Source organism: Heloderma suspectum, chromosome 7 (genome assembly GCF_057233095.1).
Source record: "Heloderma suspectum isolate Gila_16-S chromosome 7, 16-S_ref, whole genome shotgun sequence".
In the NCBI taxonomy this organism is placed as follows: domain Eukaryota; kingdom Metazoa; phylum Chordata; class Lepidosauria; order Squamata; family Helodermatidae; genus Heloderma; species Heloderma suspectum.
The window spans coordinates 51,159,896-51,182,443 of record NC_139464.1 but is presented as its reverse complement, the minus strand read 5'-3'; the positions used below and the strand labels follow the sequence as shown (position 1 = coordinate 51,182,443).

The window sequence follows — 22,548 nt, the reverse complement described above, 5'->3', positions numbered from 1 at the left end:
CTCATTCCCGTTACTGTGGTAACAAGATGACTGCTGTGATATGATCTCATGCGCTTCATGTGTAAGGGGCTCTCAACATTTTTCAGAGTAAGCCTCCTTAAATCAAGTTTGTTTGTTTTTTTAAATCATTGATTAAAAAGATCAAAATACAGTATTTCTTTTGCACTACAATACTAACAAATATATCAGTACGGAAATATAAACTGGCCACCGACAAAACTGTTTCACGTATGTTCCAAGTTCATTTAAAGGCAATTACTGCCTTAGATTTACACGTTTTAAAAATATGTCAGTACATATGAATTCTTTTCTTCAGTAATATTTTCTTCCTGCATGGAACAGTCATGACTGATTCCCCAACTTTTTTTTAACTAAATGTAACTGGGGGACTACTAATTAGAATGGGAAAGGGGGCTGTGTTTACCCTTTTTCCTGCATGATTTTGACAATCTAAAACATGCATGCAAACCCATAGACACACTACTACTACTACTACTTACTCCTCTGGATGAGAAGATATAAGCACGATACAAATGGAACAAATATCAGTGTAGGACACACAATTAAGATCAGGATGATGGTGTGGGAAAGGATTAAACATCCCCATCCCACACTGCTTTCCAATCAAATTAGCACATACACCCCAAATCTATCTTGTTTTAAAAATGAGAGGTCAGCTATAAATCTACTGGCATAATGTGTAGTTTGGCCCCTTGTGACTCATTGTAGGTGGCAGCACATTGAATATGATTCACCTTCAATGATAAACAAGCAAAGTTCACCAAGCCATTTACCATCTGGAACAGCTCCCCTGGGTGGCAACATTACAGTAGGGGAGATGTAATATTTCTTCAGCTATGCTACAGCTATGATATAGTTCTTTAACAAAGATCTGTGCTGCATTCTAACAGTTTTAGTCCAAGCCACCAACTTTCTACTCATGTACCCTCCATCCTCCTGTAATCTGAGAGCACAAGAGGATGCTTGTGTAGATATCCACACTAACCTGCTATTCCATAGTTAAACTAAATTACCAATGAAGCTGCCATCAAAAGCAGCTTCACTGATACTGATTGTATTTGTTTGTGTAGATAACATGATCCATACCAAGGATTCTGGGCAAATGATAAAATAGTTACTTCTGAAACTAGGGAGACATATATCAGCAAGTAGTGAGAGGATTCCTGGATGTCAACAAGACTATCAGAGCAGCAATGAGAAAAAGGGTGCTGCACCAAAACTCAAGACAGAATGCAGCAGGCAAAGCCAATAAGGTGATTTAGAGTGCAATCCTATCCTATGCGATTGCCACTTGACAGACTGCCTATCAAGCCCTGCCAGGAAGAACCAGACAGGACAAGAGGAGGATGACGGCTGTTACAGGCTTTCCGTCCTCATTTTAAAAAATGTTCAGCTAGACAGGCCTCTCAGGGAGCAGACAGCGAATGAGATGGAGTACAGCCAGGCCTCTCATCCTCTCTCCTCTCCCCTCCCCTCCCACCGTCCTGACCCCTTTTGTACCTCTTTGACATCTCACTGGAGGTCACAATTGCAACCTCAGAAGAGAAGCCACTGCAGAGCTTTCTGTGGGGGCTGGGAGGAAATTTCACAACCTTTCTCCTCTGCAGTTTTAGTTCTGTCTAAGACCATGGAGAACTGCACCATCCTATGGCTCCCCAGACTCCATCTGGGAGACACAGGATTGCTCTGGCAATTATTTAATAAAAAAATTCCCCAATGCATTTCACTGAACATGACATTCAGAGGAATCTACAAAAACTATCCTCAAATACACAATCTAAGTATGACCTAAAAATAATTCATAAAGGAAGTATGAAACTGTATTATAACGCTACTCATTGTTGTTGTTGTTGTTCAGTCGTTAAGTTGTGTCCGACTCTTCGTGACCCCATGGACCATAGCACGCCAGGCCTTCCTGTCCTCCGCTTTCTCCCGGAGTGTGCTCAAGTTCATAATGCTACTCATACAGTCATATAATAACCCTAAAAAGATTTCTGGAGAACAAGAAAGCCAATATTCCAATAAAACAAAAAGAGAAGCATTTTTCCAATAAAAGAAAAAAAAAGAAGGCAACCTCCCTATAGAATTATATTATATAGTCCGTTAATAGTAAAACAATGGGTCCATATAAAATACACATAATTAAATATTACCAACAAGGAAAGGATTACATTCAACAAACCAGTTCAAAACATATCAATACTGGTAATAACTTTACCTATACTTATTAAGGACCATACTTTTAAAATCAATAAAGCTGAGAAAAACAAGGCCATCATCAGAGCAGCCATCAAGGGCAGCAGAAACATTCCCCAGTAGAAAACTCTCCCAAGGAATTTTGAAATCAAATTGATTCCATTAATCTTGGTGGGCAGACTATCTTAAATTATCTTCTACTCAAAATAGAGCAGAAGAGGGAGCTATACCTACAGAAAGTAATTATTTAATCATGACAAAAAATATAATACTGATATCCCTAATAAGGAAACGCTCACTTCTGGGGGAATACATTTTCCTCCAGATACATACTTCCAGCAATTATCTGGGTTACAGTTTTAGAGTGCTTGGAACAGTCAGCTGTGGCATTAATGTTGAAAACCTCTGCAAACAATACACCACAGCACTAACTTCAAAGTAAGCATGACAAGCTTAGCTAGAGACCCAATGACTGCTACACAGCAAGGGTGTCCAGTCTACCAACAAAATCCTTAGTATTTCTTACACCTTCATCTGTAGGAACTTGCATTCTGTGGGTGGACAGTTGATAAGAACATATGGCTGGCTTTCTCTTTTTCTGTTAATAGCAGCTTGATCTGTGGAAAACATCAGGAGAAAGTTATCATGGCAAGGTGATAAGCATTGTCACCAGCTAATGCTTTCAGAGCAAACTGCTATTAAAGACACATAAGGAGAGGCACTCACAGATGAATTAGGAACTGGATTCCCTCAGTAGGCCAAGGTTGCAGTGCAGATTACTACTAGTGTCCCCACCAATATCATAATCCTCACTTGATGTTGTACTGGAACAATCTGAACATTTACTGGCTGAAATACTTTATCGAGCTCAGCTTTCCCCAACCTGGTAACCTCCAGATGTTTTGGACTACACGATTCCTGACCATTGGCCATGTTGGCTTGGGCTGATGGGAGCTGAAGTCCAAAATATCTTGAGGACACCAGGTTAGAGAAGGCTGATGCAACTACATTTCAGTGATATGCCTAACACTGGCATGGAAATCTCATTCAGAAATAAATGCAAAACATTGGTTAATGTTTTATTTACCAATGACCTTACATTAAACAACAAAGAAGGTTGTGGGTGGAAGAAGTAAATTTAACCATCATCGACTGTGTATTCTGTATCTCAAACTGTATATTTCTAAAGTTCTATTATAGCTATCAGGAGATGTTCTTTGGCATTATAAGACTGTAAACTATTAACCCCCTAAGGCAGAGGTAGGGAACCTCAGGCCCAGGGCAAAATCCATCCCCAGAGGGCTATGTCCCCTTTCCCTGCCCCCCTTCTCCCAACCACTGGTCATCTAGTGGTTTCCTGGCTTTTGTGCAGATTTTTCCCCATTATAAAAACTTGAAATGCCTCTCCCAAGGCTTAGTTACTGGCAGTAAGAGCTGTAAACTACAATATGCTGGTATGCTTTATATTTGTTTTTTGCATTTTTGGCCCCACCCCTTTTGCCTTCAGCCCCATCCACCACTAGAATGCAGCCCCTGAGCTTCTCCAAAACTGAATCTAGTCCTCAGGCTGAAATAGTTTCCTCATCCCACTCAAATGAAAGGCTCCCTCAAAGGGTGATATACAAAAGTTCTCACTACAGAGGATGTGAGGATTAGTAAAAATCAACAGTAAAATATTTTCTAGATTTCTGTAGAGATTAGACAAATCCATAGAGAATAGGTCTATCAATAAATATTAGCCATGACAGCTAAATGGAACCTCCACGTTCAGATGCAATATGTCAAAGAATACTAGTTGCTGGGAGGCAACAGCACAGAAGGGATATTGCTTTCATGCTCTGCTCTTGGTCTTCCTAGGGGCATCTCACAGGACACTGTAGGACTAGATGGATCTTTGGTCTGATCCAGCAGGGCTCTTCTTATGTTCTGACACTCTTAAGGCTATCACTTGCAAAGGAAGAATTTCATTTTCAACATTTCCAATACAGATGATTAATCTCTGTCCCCCTTGTTATTAATCTCTATCCTTCGTGTTATTATAGACCAATTAAGTTTGTTCATGCCTGTTAATTATTCTGGACAATGTACTAAGGGGTTCCAAAAGTGATTTAATTAAAAAGTACAATACCTTAAAAATGGCAGATGCCATGTTATTTTACTTTCTAGACTTTAGACTCTTTCTCTACAAGACTTGGGCAGCTTTGGACACGCAAGTAACTTTTGTTTCCTCTTTTCACACTTCCTACCAATGAAAGATACATAAATTCCTGCTTCAGACCTTACACAGGCACTTACAATATTGCTAGTCATATGAACACATGAAACTTCCTTACACTGAGTCAGATCATTAGTCCATCTAGCACAGTGCTGCGTACTCACAGTGCAGTGTTCTCCAAGATCTCCAGTGGTCACCTTTCCCAGCCCTGCTACATGAGATCCTTTTAACTAGAAATGGCACTGATTAAACCCGGAAGTTTGTGCTCTGCCTCTGAGCTATGGCTGTTCCTATTCAGCTTCATGTGGGCCAATGGAGAAAAAGCAGTGAAAATCAGTGAATGATGAGACTTAACTTCATTATGGCTTTATACAGTAATCACATTTTTAGAAACTTGCTATTAATCTCTATGCACCCTCATTTTGCAATATATAATTACCAATAATCAAGTTCCCTTGTACTGCTGTCTCTCGTCTACTAGTTCCAGCCTAAATTTACTCAGATAATCAGTTACTCATAATTAGACCTGAGACTGTCTTAAGTTTCAAGTATCTTTCATCACCCCTTCCTATTCTTGTAAGAAACATCTTTAAATAGCATGGACACTGTGAACCATCTTGTAGATAGTGTTAAATTGGGGCAATCTTACTTTGAATCCCTATGCATGAAAATCGCCAGATTGAACCCTTACTATATTCCTACCAGGTATATCAGGATACTGGAAACTGTCCTCTCTTTATCCTCTTATATTCTAATGGTAGGTATAGCTCTGTATCTTCTGCCCTACTCAGTCTGTTGGATTATACCTCCTGTTTCGTAGTCCAATCAAATTGTCAATCTACAAATATAAAAAAGTGAATATACTTCATTCTGATATACACTTTTAACTTCAGTTATCCATATTTATCTAAAATAGGAGGATCATTATTATAAAATAATTTAAATAAGGAAATATGAAAGAACGATATTGGGTAAATTATAGGTGAGACCAAGTATTGGAATACCAAGTTGTTGACTGTATAATTAGTATCAGTCCCTTTGGATGGATGATATCAATTACTTGATTGATTGTTCTTGTATAACATATTTTCTATGCAGCCTTAGAGAAATGAAATATTTTGTAGATCAACTGATTTATTGTATTCTTTATATAACATGGTGTCTTCTGCTCAGTTTTAGTTCAATTTAATACGTAGGCTTTGTAATTATTATTAGCTCTCACTATACAGAGATATTGTTATGCAGTAGCTGTATTATATATAGATTAAATGTACATGCATACAAAATGAAAACATGTTTAAAGATATGTATATATGCAAAAATGTTTTTGATAAATAGTTCTTAAAAATAAAATTAAACAATGAGAACAAAATCAGTCCTCGACAGGGATGGATGCAAGTGTCAATTACAGTTTCTTACTTCTTGTTTTTCCCATGTCAAGTTTCTTCAGTCCCATTTCTGCATCAGTTTGCAATTTCAAAAGAGGCTGTACAAAAATTTCTACGCATTTTTGTGCACATTCTTCTTCCTATGCATATATTTGTACACGTTTGCCTCATTTCTGCATTTTTGCAAACAGTATTTCTTAAGATAATGCTTTTTTGTGAGGGTTTTTTCACTAATATACATATTTTTGTATACACTTCCCCTAATATATACATTTTTGTATGCATTATTTTTTTGTTCGAAGAACAGCATAGCAAAATTCTGGGAAGTGCGAATACAAACTACGTTGCAGTTCGCATATTGAGTTGAGAAGTGCAAACTTGGCAAACTGGTGAGGCTAAAAGAAAAGCAACTTGCATAAGAATCTGAGTACATGGCTGAAGTGTGGTCTGAACTTCAAAACAAAAAGCCACTCTTTGGAATCCAGTTTTCTGCTACAATGTTAATTTCACAGAAGGCAAACTGGTGAGGCTCAGTGACAAGAAATTTTGCCAAGAAACTAAGTACAAGGAAGAGGTGGAATCTGAGCCCCAAATGTCATAGAATCATAGAATAGTAGGGTTGGAAGGGGCCTACAAGGCCATCGAGTCCAACCCCCTGCTCAATGCAGGAATCCAGGTCAGAGCATCCCTGACAGATGGCTGTCCAGCCTCGTCTTGAATGCCTCCAGTGTGGGAGAGCCCACTACCTCCCTAGGTCATTGGTGCCATTGTCGTATTGCTCTAACAGTCAGGAAGTTTTTCCTGATGTTCAGCCGGAATCTGGCTTCCTGTAACTTGAGCCCATTATTCTGTGTCCTGCACTCTGGGATGATCGAGAAGAGATGCTGACCTTCCTCTCTGTGACAACCTTTCAAGTACTTGAAGAGTGCTATCATATCTCCCCTCAGTCTGCTCTTCTCAATGTCAAAGCATATATTTGCCCTCACAAAACACAACAGAGGAGGAGGTGTTGACATCATGAAAAAGTTGAACTACATATACAAGGCTAACAGACAACTCTCCGACACCACATCTTACAGGCCCCTAACCTCAGATCTCACTAAGAAATACCAGAAGGAACTATACAACCTGTAGAAGGAATTTCCTACAGATGTGCAGGACCAAATCTACGTGAAGGAACTACATAACCTGTTGAAGGTCCTAGGACATAGTCTGAAGGCACATGAGACAGCCACCTTGCTGAAGCTAAGCAGGTTTGGGTCTCGTCAGTGCTTGGAGGGGTGACCCCCTGGGAACCACATGTGGCCACCTTGTATTCCATGATGGAAGAAAGGTGGGATATAAATACGTACATAAATAAATATAAATAGGGAATTCCCTACAGATGTGCAGGACCAAATCTATGTGAACACACCTCGACCAGGCATCATCCATCTGTTACCCAAAACACACAAACCAAGCAACCCTAGAAGCCACATAGTTTCAGGCATTGGCATTATCGCAGTTAGGGTGTCTGGCTATATGGACTCCTTTCTTAGGCCATAAGCCACCAATCCTCCAAGCTACATAAGTGGTACCACTGAGTTCCTGAGAAAATTACAATCCGTTGACAATCTTCCAAAGAACACCATCCTAGTTACCATGGACACTGAGACCCTTTACACCAGAAATGCAGAACCTCTTTCAGCTTGAGGGTCGAATTCCATTTTGAGGAAGCTTTTGAGAGCCCCATTCGAGTGGCAGATAGCGTCAAAGACAAAAGGGATGGGGCCCAAACCTCAAAAATGTAAAAAAAAAAAAAAAAATAACGCCATCATATTTTAGTTTAAAGCTGTCACTGTGAGTAACTAAGCCTCAGGAGAGGCAGTTCAAGCATTTAAAGTCGGGGGAAAGGCACAAAAGCTGGGGAACCACCGAACAATGAGTGGTTGCAGGATAGGAGAAGGTGTGTGGCCATCTGGGGGACCCCAGGAGGGCCTGATTTGACACCCAGGCCTGAGATTCTACACATCTGCTTTATTTTTATTCATATTTTTATTACATTTCTATACTGCCCAACAGCCAAAGCTCTCTGGGCAGTTCACAACAATTAAAATGACAAAATACAGCACAATAAAATATAAAAGTTTTAAAAATTTAAAAAGACATTATAAAACCAATTGAAAATAAAAAAACAGTTTTTTTTTAACAAAAACTGAAAGGCTGAAATGCCTGGGAATATAAGAAAATCTTCACTTGGAGCTGAAAAGCCAATAGCATAGGTGCTAGTCAAGCCTCTTTAGGGAGGGCATTCCACAACTGGGATGCCACAAGAGAAAGGCCCTCTCCTTAGTAGCCATTGTCAGGGTTCCCCTTATGACCTGGACCCTTGAGCAACTCCTTAAGGATCTCTTGCTTCATTAACAGTCCCACCTCCCTTCTTTTAAACTTCCCCTTCCCAATAATGTGGGGTTTAGACTGTGGATGTGGGGAGATGGACACTTCAGACACTTGGGTTTTAACCACAACAGTTTACTGGTAAATTAAAGCAAGGTAATTACAACTAAAGGTATTTACAGAATGGAGCTGAGTGATGCAAAAGGCATTAAGAGAAAATAAAAGCTGCAAAAATGCAAGTTCCTTTACCCTAGACTTCTCCTGATGCTTCTTCCTGCTCTCTTCATGTTCTGGTCTCTCCCCGCCCCCCCTCACTCACTCACTGGCTCTCTCTCCCTTTTTATCCTCTCCTTCCCCCAAACAAAAAGTACTGTTTCAAACTTGAAGAAAAGAAACCTCACTCAGGAAAATGAAACTTAACTGGGGAAATGAAACTACTTCCCTTAAGAGTTATCCCTCCCAACAACAACAACAAAAACCAAACCTCTAGGCATGATCTTTTCCTTTTCCTTGCCTCTGTAGGCCTCAAACCTTCATAGCCACCCATCTCAATTCATTTGGCAGGGGCACCCAGATGATGATCTTAGTGTCCAGGCAGGTATATATGGGGGGAGACAATCCTTCAGGTAACCTATCCCCAAGCCATTTGAAAGTTAATACCAGCACTTTGAATTGGGACTGGAAATGGGCTTGCAGCCAGTGCAGATCACAAAGCACTGGCACAGTAGATTCCTATAGACCACACACCATTCATATAGACCACACCCCATTAACAATCTCGCTGAAAGACCAACTGAAACTTTCAGACCATTTCCAAAGGCAGTCCCACGTACAATGTATTGCAGTAATTCAGACGAGAGGTTACCAGAGCATGGATAATGGCAACTAGGCTATCTTTGTCCAGATAAAGACATGGTTAGTATATCAGCATGAGCAACCCCAAACTACAAAGACGATTCTTTAGGTGGAGCCCAAACTCCTCCAGAACAGGTTGAACATCACTGACCTGGCCAGATGAACCACCCACTAACAGTACCTCTGTCTTGTCTGGATTAAGTCTCAATTTATTTGCCCTCATCCACCCCATGCCCAGGCACTGATTCAGAATACCCACTGCCTCACTGGATATGATGAAAAGGAGAGACAGAGCTGGGTGTGATCTGCATATTGGTGACACCTCAGCCCACATCTCCAGATAACCTTCCTCAGCAGTTTCATACAGACGTTAAACAAAATCATCCCCATAAAGATGGATTACAAGTCATCAGGAATATCATTCTAGATAGGGCTACAGCACATCTAGCCATCACACTTCGTCACTTTGTTCTCACCCACAATTATGTCACCTTCGGGGAGAACATACATTTCCAGATCAATGCCACTGCCATGGGTACTTGCATAGCTTCACAGTATGCTAATATCTTCCTAGCTGACTTGAAACAAAGCTTTCTCAGCTCTTGTCTCCACAAGCCTCTGCTCTACCTGCGATTCACTGATGACATCTTTATTATCTGGACCCATGGACAGCATGTTGTGCTTGCTTACAACTTACCCTCCGTGCACCCATACTTTTCCTTGGTCTTTCAGGCCCCAATCCAGATGGGGAGGATGGAATCCATGGGACCAGCAAAGATGCCCCATGTTGTCCTAGTCCTGTATTTCCTTATGAAGCATCTGAGCCTTACTGAATTGCTAGAGGAATCCTCCTATGAGTTGATTCAAGCTTTATTTGGTGAGCTGACCCAAGCTTTTACTGAGTGAGTTGGCAGTGAGTGTGAGATGGGGGTTTCCTTTGATGCAGCAGGGCTGAGAGCAGTACTGCTGCTAATGACTTGGGGTGCATGCAGCTGTATTTCCTAGAACCACTGTGAGTGATGTTGCCAGCAATGAAGAGAAATGTCAAAACAAGTTTTTTGGTGCAAGGGGAAACCCATTTCATACGTTTTTCAGAGGCAGTAAGAAAAAGTGCATCTTGGCAGTGTGGGAGACACACCGATTTTGAGCAGGAATGGGTTGCGTAATTATTTATATTAAAGTACATTTGTAGGCCAGTGACTTTTCCCCTATAAAAGGTGCTTTCAAAGACTTACATAGAAAATAAAGCTAGAATATTCAGCTCACAAACCAGAGCCTACACATCTTTTCATCCCTGAAGAAGATATCTGGGATTTCTTGAAAACTTGCACAATTCTTTTGGGTGATCTTCTCACATCAGCAACATCAAGGCTTGAAAATCAAAGATGTGCCTCATCTATGAAGGAATCTATTGGTTATCTGTGGCTGGAGAAGGCAGAGTCTGTCTCTCCACCCCTCCCAACTGCAAGCATCATCCGCAGTCTCTTTTAGGGATGTCACAGAATTCCACCACAGATCTCGGTGAGGCCGAATGCCAGTACATTCGGCCCCCCGAAATCCATGGCGGAATGGCCTGCCACCCCCCCGCGGATCCCCCCCGGGACGAGACTTACCTGGGGTGGATGTTCCGGACGGCGGCGGCTCCGGCAGCGGCGGTTGGTCTTCCAACCGGCTGCCACCGCCGCCCTTTGCAGTCTGGTCGTTTCTGTGTTTTTTTTGTTTTTTTTTTACATAGATATGATAGGCTACGTAAAGACTTACGTAGCCTATCACGTCTGGGTTTTTAAAAAAAAAACGTGTACGCAAATGGCGGCGGCTACGGCCGCTGCCATTTGCGTTCCTTATTTTTGGCCTTCTTAGTCTACGTAAATATTTATGTAGATTAAGACGGAGAAAATAAAGGGGAACGCAAATAGCGCCCGCTACACTATTTGTGTTCCCCCTTATTTTCGCCATCTTAGTCTATGTAAATATTTACATAGACTAAGACGGCCAAAAATAAGGAACGCAAATGGCGGCGGCCGTAGCCGCCGTCATTTGCATACACGTTTGTTTGTTTTTAAACCCAGACGTAATAGGCTACATAAATCTTTACGTAGCCTATCACAGCTGAATACAGGGACGCAAACGGCAGCCGCCATTTGCGTCCCTCCTAGCCAGTGGCCGGATGTCCAGCTGCTGGCAGAGCCGGCCGGCGCTCCGTGGAATCCCCGCGGAGCAGAGCCAGCTGTCAAGGATTCCTCGGGGGAGGGACGGAGCACCTCCCCCCCCAGCAGATGCCCCGACTGGAACAGTTAAGTGATTCGTACATCCCTGGTCTCTTTGAGACAGCTAACTTATTTTGCCTAGAATCATAGAACAGTAGGGTTAGAAGGGGCCTACAAGGCCATCAAGTCCAACCCCCTGCTCAGTGCAGGAATCCAGGTCAGAGCATCCCTGACAGATGGCTGTCCAGCCTCGTCTTGAATGCCTCCAGTGTGGGAGAGCCCACTACCTCCCTAGGTCATTGGTGCCATTGTCGTATTGCTCTAACAGTCAGGAATTTTTTCCTGATCTACAGCCGGAATCTGGCTTCCTGTACCTTGAGCCCATTATTCCGTGTCCTGCACTCTGGGATGATCGAGAAGAGATCCTGGCCCTCCTCTCTGTGACAACCTTTCAAGTACTTGAAGAGCGCTATCATATCTCCCCTCAGTCTGCTCTTCTCAAGCCTAAACATGCCCAGTTCTTTCAGTCTCTCTTCATAGGGCTTTGTTTCCAGCCTGTCCCTGCTTTGCTCTTTGTGGCCGTACCTGCATGGTCTGGTCTTCTGTGTAGTCTTGGTTGGCTTTGGAGGACCCAGTATAGGATGCAATTTTATTGGGGAGGGGGGACTGGGACTTTGCAAGAATCACCATTGGGCATCGCTGTGTAAAACAAGAGGGAAATTTTAAGCCTCTGTCTCTCCCCACAACATCTCTCAGCTGATTTTAGAAGCAATTTGCAGTACACGGGCATAGGTTTCTCATGTTTAAGTAAATCCCAATTTAGTGTGAAGACAAGCTGCATTTCTCAAAATTAGGTGATAGAGGACATAAAGTCACATGGGCCCTGTGAAAAAGAAACTTAGAGCATTACTTCTGAGGAAAAATGCATAAGGGATTGCATTGGTAATCTGGCTAAAGAAGATATTCAATAGAAAAATAATGATTAACATTTATATAAAAATTAAATACCCTGCATGGGACTCCACCTTTGTGGAGTCTGGGAAGTAAGTAGCCTCCCAAACTAGTGTTATTTCTCTCTGCCCCTCCTAGATGAAAGGGGAAATAAGGTTTCTAAGGGCACAATCCTATGCATATTTAGACAGAAAAAGCTAGCTGGGGAATGCTGGGAGTTGTAGGACTTTTTTCTGTCTAAACCATGCATAGGGTTGCACTCTAAAAGTGCTTTGTAAAATGTAAACACCACCACAAGGCTGCTTTTCAGGATAAATGTCTGGGTCTTTACAAGTTCTTTGGGTTTTTTTAAGCTCTCTCTTTTTCTTACACGTGCGCACACACACACACACACACACACACAGTCCCCCTGTCCCTTTCTCTGTTTTGTAACCAGAAGTACACCGCCTCTGTTTGTGGACGTTCTATCTCTTAGATGTTTTTCAAAGCAAATTGGATATTGCTCCCTTCCCATATAAATACTTTTCTCTCTCCTTCCCCCATTTTAAAAACATTGTAGAGGTATTTCATATCTAATCCACCCACCCTGAAGGTAGATATTTCTCTCTTAACTTCTCCCCAACCCCTGATTAAATAAAGAATTTTGGCATTAAGTACCTTCCCGCAACCAGTACCCCCAGTAGAGTGACATAGCATGTCTTGCCACCATGTTTCTCTTTTTAAGGGGGAAGCGATGAAAGAAAAATACACACACACACACATCCAGTACATTTCTAAATATTTCTCAATCCTCCCCCTGCCCCACCTTTAAACCAACACATTTCTGGGTTGGAGATTAAACAGTGCAGTCCTATGCTGGTCTACACAGAAGTAAATCCTACTGTTTTAAACAGTATTCCCAGGTAAGTGGGTATATATCGATCGCAATTTGAAGCTATGGCTCCACCCTTCCCCTCTCCTCCACCCCCCCACCCCCGAAAGAAAGAAAGGAAGGAAGGAAAGAAGGAAGGAAGGAAGGCATGAGAAACAGCACACCTTTGGATCTTTGTGAGAAGCTCTATTTTCCAGAAAGAAAAGATTCCTCTCCCTTTTTTCTCTTTTATACACACACCATCTTTCCTTTCCTCACTATACTGACTCTATACTGGCTATACCAGCTCTGAACACAGACGGGTTTAGACTTTTTCAACAGAAAAATGAACGTTGTCCTCCCCTTCCCCTTCTATTTTCTCCTAAACCAACATGCTTCTTGACTGGGGATTAAGGCTGGAATCCTATACTCACCTAACTGTAAAACAGAAATTTTGAAAAGACATGCATAAGAGCACACTGTTAATCTACAATCCCTCCTCCCCAAATTATAGCATGACCCTTTTACACCTCTGTGACTGACATTCAGTAACACATCTTTCTTTGTAAAGCTAAAAAAGAAAGAAAATTTGGGGGAAAGGAGTGAAATTAAACTCAAACCAGAAGTAAGATCACTTGGAATATATAAAACTATACAGGCAGGAAGAAGCAAATACACACACTAAAAGATCTATACCAGCATTTCTTTGAAACATTTACATGCTTTAAAATATCCCCATCTACTTTTCTGTTCTTTGTTTGCTCAGTACATACTCACTAAACTTCCCAGCAGGCAATTTTCCCAGCAGATATCCCTGGAAAATAAAGAAGCCATTTTAAAAAAAAAAATTGTGATGGCCATTTTGATTCCCCCCCAAACTCCAGAAAACATGGCATGATGGGAAAAACAAAATGGCCACCACAATGAAAATAAGGCTTACGAAGGCTGCAGGTTTTCCCCCCTTCCCCCTCAACATTCTAAATCAACAGCTAACAAGTGCTAGTGAGGCTTCTGCATCTGCGTGGGGTTATGGTGAGTCCCACTGACTCTCATTACTTAAATGAGTATCTTAAATCATTTAAAGCTATTTTCAAAAAATAAATTAAAATGGAAATAAAAAATAGCTTTCCACTGACTTCAGTACAAAAGGAATAGAAAGTCATCAATGTTTTTGTGAGACCACTTTCCTTTTTTCTGAAACTTGACTAAAAATGATTGCCACCCAGTTTCTAAAAGTCACTTTTGATTTGACAGAAGGAAGGTTTTTTCATTTTTAGTCTTTACACTAATCTTTCTCCCTCAAACTTTCACCAATCTCCCTGAAATGTTCAAGGTACGAAAAACTAATACTTCTTTCTGAGACCTGCAAATTTTGGAAAGATTGGTGTAACTGTTCCAATTTTATGAAGCTTAGACCGACCCTCCCCACCCCCAGCAATTACCATTTTATATGGTTGAATGCTTTTTTTACTCACAAACCTTAGCAAAGGACACACTATCATGTGTTCTTTCATTATCAGTGATCTACAATCCATGCTGGACAATGACACTTCCCTCTCACAGACCTTGGATGTCAAGTCTGAACTCACTTATAGGCAGCTACCTAACCTAAAAAAGATACTCACCAGCAACAACAGAATTCACAACAGAGATACAGTTACAGGAACCAGCTCTGTTGCAGACACAGATGCCAGCTCTGTCCCCATATCTACTCTGGCAACACTATTAAAGAAACGGATGATGCCATCCACAACATCAGGGATTTATACACCTGCTCATCTTTCAATGTGATATATGCTACCATTTGCTAGGAAAACCCAACTGCATTCTACATAAGACAAACAGACCAGTCTCCACACATTGTGACAAATGGTCACAAATCTGACATTAGAATGGCAATGTTCAGAAACCAGTGAAAGAACTTTTCAACCTCTCAGGGCACTCTGTCAATGGCCTTAAGGTGTCCATTTCTGACCAAAGAAATTTCAAAGACAGATATCAACGTGAAGTACAATTCATCAAGAGATTCAGCTCTACTTCCTGTAGTTTGAATAATAACAAACTTTTTTAAAAAATCATACAATGTATTTTAATCAGCTCACCATTGCAATGGTGTCTTTGTTATTACCCAAAATCATTTTGTGAATGATTGTTAAGGTAGTTATCACTGTCTGTACTTTTTGCATTTCAATTACCTCTGACCACACAGTTTACATCTCCCCAACTTACACATACACACACACACACACACACAGAGCATGTGTATATAAATCTGCTAATTTGAGGTTTCATGCATCTGATGAAGTGGACAGTATCCATGAAAGCTTATGCCAGAATAAATGTATTAGTCTTTAAGGTGTCACAAGACACTTTGTTGTTTTTGCTGCAACAAACTAACATGGCTTCCCCTCTAGAAACAAAATATCCATTTCACAGAAGGCAAATTAGGGATGCTAAGAGAAACACACACACGCTCATGCACACACACACTCAGGCAAGATTCCCACCCATACCACACAGCCAAACACCCCCAAACCCCAGGCAAAATACATACACCACACACAGTGCCCCCTTCCAATGCCTTGGAAGGTCCAAGGGCTATGGGTCATGAAACCTGTACCCAGTCAGTTAGTTCCACCCAGCTAGTTGTCAATAGTCAAGATGTGCAAGGATCAAGGGCAGAGGTGGTCAGCCACACCACTCCAAATACTTTATCCATATCCTCAGGCTGTATCAAGTAGAATAAATTCCATAAACTTGGACTAGACAGTACTCTGGACACCTCCATAGCAGCTGTATCAAGGCTGGTGTTCTTGGGATTTCTTAATATTCATGCAGAGGCTGCCTTGATGGGGGTGGCTCAGGATTTCATGGCCTCCATGTCAACCATAGGCCTGTCTCAGTTGATATTTGGCCCAACCCATATGACAGGATATACATTAGATTTGATTTCTGTCCTGGACTAGCAGATAGTGATCTGTGAGTGTGGGAGCTAGTGATGACTCTATTATCATGGAAAGATTATTACCTAATCAGGTTTGACCTTCAGGTTTTTATGGTACAACCCCAAATGAATCTGGATAGTTTTCTGAAGTCTTTAGCAGATTTTCCTGAAGGTTTAGGTGGTGGTCCTGTTGAGGCCCTGGTCTCCACTTTGAATAAGGGGATGACTCAGGTAATCAATATGATTGCTTGCGAACATCCTCTACCCAATTGCAGCTCCCGGATATTTTGAGGAGCTCAAAGCAATGAATGAAATGCTTGGGTGGAAGACTCATAGTGAATATATGTCCACAGATGAAAATCTGTTTGTAGGCAATGCAAGCACTTAGCTTTCCTTGGCTTCTGTAGTGATGCAAAAGGTAGAGTAAGATCTGAGTGACAATTCATGGGTTCATTGCTTCTGAGTCTACTTCCCCTTCCTCAACAAAAACAAAAAGTACTGTGGTACCTTAAAGACTAACACATTCTTGTAACACAAGGTTTTGTGGACTATAGACTACTTCATCAGATGCTTGAAGTATTATCTTCAGTTTTCTTTACAGATAGCCATACAGCCTTCCCTACATCCCTAAAATAACCACTGAGGAAATCAAACTGAGGTGATTGATCAAAGGGAGTAGACAAATAGAATACAAGTTCCCATTTACCTTTTCTAGTATGTTACTGAATTCTGTACATTTTCCTTAATAAATATATCCTTGGCTTCAGTTACATAATTTGGACATGGGGAACTTTGTGGACCACTGTACCTGTGGCTTAAGTGAGACTATGTAACTGTTCTGCTGTGTATATAGTAAGGCTAGATGGCTGGAAGGGATTCCTTAAGGAAAGCATGCACTAGCATTGTACAATATGTGCGTAATACAGGTTTCCAGAATGCCTGGACATAAATAACTGCTCTGGTAGTGACAGTAATACCCTGGTCCGAAATCTACCATGATTACCTGTGAAGGTCTGTGACACTTGTACCAATCAGGTACAGCTTGTGAGAGCAATTAAGTGCCAGACCTTTGATTTGCCTTAATCAAGCACCTTGGTTTCCCTCCTTGTCATCTTCCTGACATAGGGGGCCTTCAAACATTACATGGGAGCCACCAACTATGTAAGTGTGCCAATACCAGCTCCCTGATGAGTGCATTTGCATAATATATCAGATATAATACATGGTTTTTATTTTTGTTTTTACTGTTTTACTAAGTTTTTATCAGAATATTTTTTTTATGTTTTGGCCTTTTGTAAACTGCCTTAATAGGTCTAGAAAGGTGGTATAGAAATACTATAAATAGTTCATATTCTGACTTCAATGTTTCAACTTTGCCTGGACTTTGGATAATTATCTGGGAACTCTGTGTTTCTAGAATTAAGTCTGATATCCTGGCTATGTGGTTCTCAACACATCCCTAAACTCACATCAAGGTCATTAATATGTCTTTCCAGACCCATCATGTGTTGGCTCATCCTAAGCTTGTGCTTGGTTGGTTTTCTGTTGAGACTAAGTACTGTCCAGATTCTGGTGCAAAGTTAATCAAATATATACAAAGACGTCAATCATTCACTTTCTCCAGTTCAAGTGTTGTTCCATTCAGACATCTTACAATATTTTCCCCCAGTATTCATAAAGAACATATTGGGAATGTAAGAGTTAAATATCTATGGAGAAAAATTATGCACTTTAATTTATTAGGTTTCCTAAATGCTTAGATCAGAGAAGATGCTATAATATGCAATTAGCTGAAGTAGCCTAATTGCCAGGATATAACTCTTCCACTGTCTAATAGTCAGTCAAATAGCACACTAATCATTGCATTGCTATATCTTGATGTCATCAGTGTCCTTTCAGCAAGTGCATACTATTTCATTATCAAACTTTTACTTTCAAAGGATACAACAGCTCACTCTTTGACAGATTATGAGGTACTGTGCATTGATCTGCTAAAGTATGGCCATCTCAAACAGTGGCTTTGACCCAAATTCTGAAATTAAAATTTATGTGTGAGCCAACAACAGGTGGTCTATAATGCATTTTTGCATTTTAATCTTTAGGATAACAACATTTCACTCACTGTAGGCATGTATATTCTAAATATATAACAGGTTTGGGGAGAAAAGCAATACTTATTTTACATACTGCATTTCTAAATAACAATAAAAAAATGGAAAATTAAAAATGAGAGATCTTGAAGTTAAATGGATAGAGATTGCTTTTATTCATTCCATGCACACAAGCTATAAACAACATGTTTTGTGATTCACGCTTAATTTCCTTGTGTAGCCAAACAAATGTAAACCTAAGGGCTTATTTTCTGTGATTCTAATGAATACTTTACCGGTAGACATTTTCTCTGAAAAATTCCTTCAATACCAGAATGTGATTTTAATTAATATAATATTACTGTTGAGAGTTGCCCAGAATATGTATTTCCTCAAATACAACCTGATATTTATAGCACCATTAAATATATTATCCTGATAATTGCATTCATGCATGAAATATCTAGTAAGATAATACAGTACTACATAATTTTAAATACATATGTGATTAGGTTGCTTAGGCAACAAGAAAACAAATAAGCATCAGAATGTATTTCTAGAAAAACAAAAGAACAAAAACATCTCTAATCAATATTGTCTGCCTTGATATAAGATTATTAAAATGGTGATTCAAAAAAATATTGAGATTGGCTGAATATTCAACTGATGAAATGAGCATATAGAAAAAAGAGCAAGGCTGCAATCCCATACACACCCACCTCCCATACACACCTATTAATTATTTCATATCAAGAAATAACAAGCTCTTCTACCATAGAAAATTTGGTTATTTTTTCTTAACATATTAGCACTTTTTCAGTACTTTAAATGTAAATGCATTTGATTGTTTTTAGCATTCAAGATATTTGGTTACATTATATGTTATCTTGTACACTAGCAGATATGTGTTAAAGGAACTAATGATATTCAGCTGAAGTATATATAATCAAATTAAGATAGTATGATTAAAAGTGGAGGATTGGTTGCTCTTCTCATATCCAAAAGCATAATGTAACAGTGTTATAACATGGCTACACACAATGTAATATATTTTATCCTCATTGCTTTTACTTTATTCTTAGCTTATTGTGTAATCATTTGACAGAGTATAAGAAACTAATATTTCACCCAGATGTATGCTAATTTAATCAGTTGTAGCACAATCGGAAATAGGTTAGTAAACCTATTGAATATTGAACTCTGGTTACAATACAAAGGTCAAAATAACTTAACCCACATACACCTTGAATAACTTTGGACACTGGTGCTTGTTTACAGAACATCTTATATAAATGGGTACATCTGCATAGGTATATTGCTGAAAGACATAGAGTTAACTCAGAGCCCATTGATAACTTTGCACTGAGTCCAATTAATCGCTATATAAAGAATATTAACAATTTTACATAGCCTCACAAACTGAACTGTATCTCTCCTCAAATACACATTAGTAATTGCACCACATGGATACTGTCTCCCTAAAAATGACTCCTCATTTGGAATTTTGACTACTGCATTGTCATCTGTTTAGTGACTGTTCTATATTAGCATATATGTATGTGTGTGTGTGTGTATATATATATATATATATATATACATACACATACACACATATGCATATATATATGCATACTGTGTGTGTGTGTGTGTGAATAAATAAATAAATTGATTGTACTTTTTGGCTACAGTGACTTACGAGAGGTACAGCTGCCTATTTCTGATAGTACTACAAGAAATTAGATTAGGTGTATCTAGATGAAATATTAGATACCTGTGTTCAATCCAGTACATAAAATCTTACTTTATTGATAAATTGGATTAATATAGCCTAGAACCTAAGAGTTGGTGATAAATCACTTAGAGATATATTTTTAAATGTTTTAAATACTTATTTGGATTAAGAAAAAAGTACCCAGTAATCTGATAAAAGGCCCTATCTAAATATTTATAAGCAAGAGGATAACATAATAGTTTTTCATATTTTTATGCAAATCACCATTACAAAGTGTTAATTGCATTGGCACAAAATTATGCATGTCATATAACATATAATGACTAGTGGTGTTATTGCTTATAAAAATCTGACTGCACAGCTAGAAAAGACAGAGAAATATGTGATAAGAATAGATTCTAAACAACAGGTGTGGTGAGTGTTACTACATCTAGGCATTGGAAGATCTTTATAAAGAACTGGAAATTGTTTTATTAGCTAATTTACATTTTCTTCTGCCCATATTCATTTTTGTAGGAAGGCTTCTTAGGTTTAAAGCACTATGCAAAATATGTGCACTACACACCAAAGATATCTGGCATGTCCATCTCTGTTAACTGTTTAATAGTTAAATGTAGGTAGGTGTTAGGTTTACATTTAAAGGAACAGCCATTAATTTCCATACACTTGGAATATAGTATTTTTTCAAGCTCAAAATATAGAAGTCCTTTATTACAGCATTCAGAAATGAATATAGAGGTATTACTTTATACTAATTAATATCAAATCTAATATTATGTGATCTGCTCCTACAAGAAATCATAGATAGAATTGCTTTCCCCCAAGGGTAGTCTAGGCATAGTATGCCTTTACTTTCTTTAAAAAATGTTTTGAAATGGAATATGAACCAAGCAGAACTGTGGCTCCCAAATCCCTTTGCTCACACTGGTAACATATAGGATTATGTAAAATGTTTGTCCTAGAGCACAATGCAGAACACAAAACAGATTCCCTTCCGTGCAGTATTAGATTTCATGAGGCAAAGAATCAAATATCAGCATACACTATTACACACAGAAGATCACTTACCATAAACTGGACATTGTCAAATCCATTAGCCAGCAAGTGGTTCTCATACTGAGGTAGCCCAATATTTTCCAACCATTGTCCCACAGTCTGGACAGGGCATCTGGGTGCTGAAAGAGTTTGAGAAGGGAGGCGTTTAAGCAGTGAATATCCATCCACAGGATAATAACGATGGTCCTGGGCTGAGAGGTGGCATTGCCACATTGTGTTCCGGGAGAAGCTGGTATCAAAGGAGCCTGCCAGCTTGTCAAATTAATTTTTCCAGCAAGTAAGAAAGTCAAAAGTAGCACATAGTTTCTGGGGCAGGCTATAGAGTAAGATCTGCTCCTAGCTCAACATTTCGTACGTATTAATCCGTACTACAGACCAGTACGTCATGTGATGGGGAAGGGGGGAGGCATATCAAGCTGTCAGCAAAGCTGTTTTCTGTAATATGTGATTGTTGAAATACTCCACAATGAGCAATGCACTGCTACCAGCAAGAAATCTTTTATCAAGTACTCCTACACTCATCAGTATGCAGCTCCATGCTCCTTGCTCCCCCTGCTTGCTCCCCTTCATTACCCAGCCTAGGCTACACCTCGGATTTTCAATAATAGCCATCAGATAAGGCAGATTTTTTTTGTCTGCAAGCTGTAAGCTTGCTGCTGCTGCTTCCACCTACACACCCATCCAAGTGTCAATCTTGAATGATGAGAGCAGTCAAAACAAATGCAGAAAATAGCAGGTCATCAAAGGCAAGCTAAAATGCTAAAATCTGAATAGAACCTTCCCAGCAGTTATGCATTACAGATCTGCATGTTGTAGATTTTTTATGTTTCAAAAGATATCAGGAGACGCAAAGCATTAACTGTAGCCTCTGGCGTGGTTTACTACTTGCTTCCTTTTCTAAAAGACTGCACTGAGGTTTGCTCTGCTCACAGTATGCTCTAAACCATTGTTCTAATTATTAATTCTTTTCAGTCAATCTGTAATGAATGAAAAAAAATGGTTGCATATTTTCTTGTTAACATTGAGAATAACCTAAATTGTGCAACATCCTTTCAGTCAAATTAATTATTTCTTCTTCTCCCTGATTTTTCAGCCATAAAATACTACCAAACATATCAGCAAACCTCTCATTATAATCAAAGTTCAGTCTGAAAAGGCCATGCATTCACAATAACAATTTTTTTTTTACTATATAAAAAGAATTGATTTTCTTTCTCAAAAAAGAAATTGTTTGAATGAAAATCTGAATATTATGATTCTTTTTTTTTAAAAGACAGAATATTCAGCATTTTTAAATTTACTGGAAAGCTGATAATTTGCAAGCTAGAATAATAATTCATTCATAAACTTTGGTTTTGTACTCTTCATGGTGCTCTGAAATCATCAAGTCCAATGTTTAACCACAGGAGTAATTGTTTATTTATAGCATCATTCTAAATATACATAAAAAGAAGGGATTTGACATTAGAAGGACCCACCTAATCTATAATCCTGCTTTTCTAGTTTAGAAACTTTTACAAAATACATTAATTACAGATTAGTTATCATAAAACAAACAAACAAACACACATTACACATTCTGAAAATTAGTGCACACATAAATAACCCCTCAATTGTTGATAGTGTAAACACTGCGCATTGGTCATATATATGAATCAGAAAGCACA

At 39.4% G+C, this 22,548-nt stretch overlaps 1 protein-coding gene across 1 annotated transcript in view; it reads right to left on the bottom strand.

Moving 5' to 3' along the window:
* Window positions 1-22,548, bottom strand: part of ANKS1B (ankyrin repeat and sterile alpha motif domain containing 1B) — a 578,800-nt gene that overhangs the window by 266,797 nt on the left and 289,455 nt on the right. Inside the window, exon 15 of the mRNA XM_084810203.1 lies at window positions 20,894-21,000. Coding sequence (XP_084666329.1) covers window positions 20,894-21,000 — 107 coding nt within the window. The remainder of the gene's footprint in view (window positions 1-20,893; window positions 21,001-22,548) is intronic.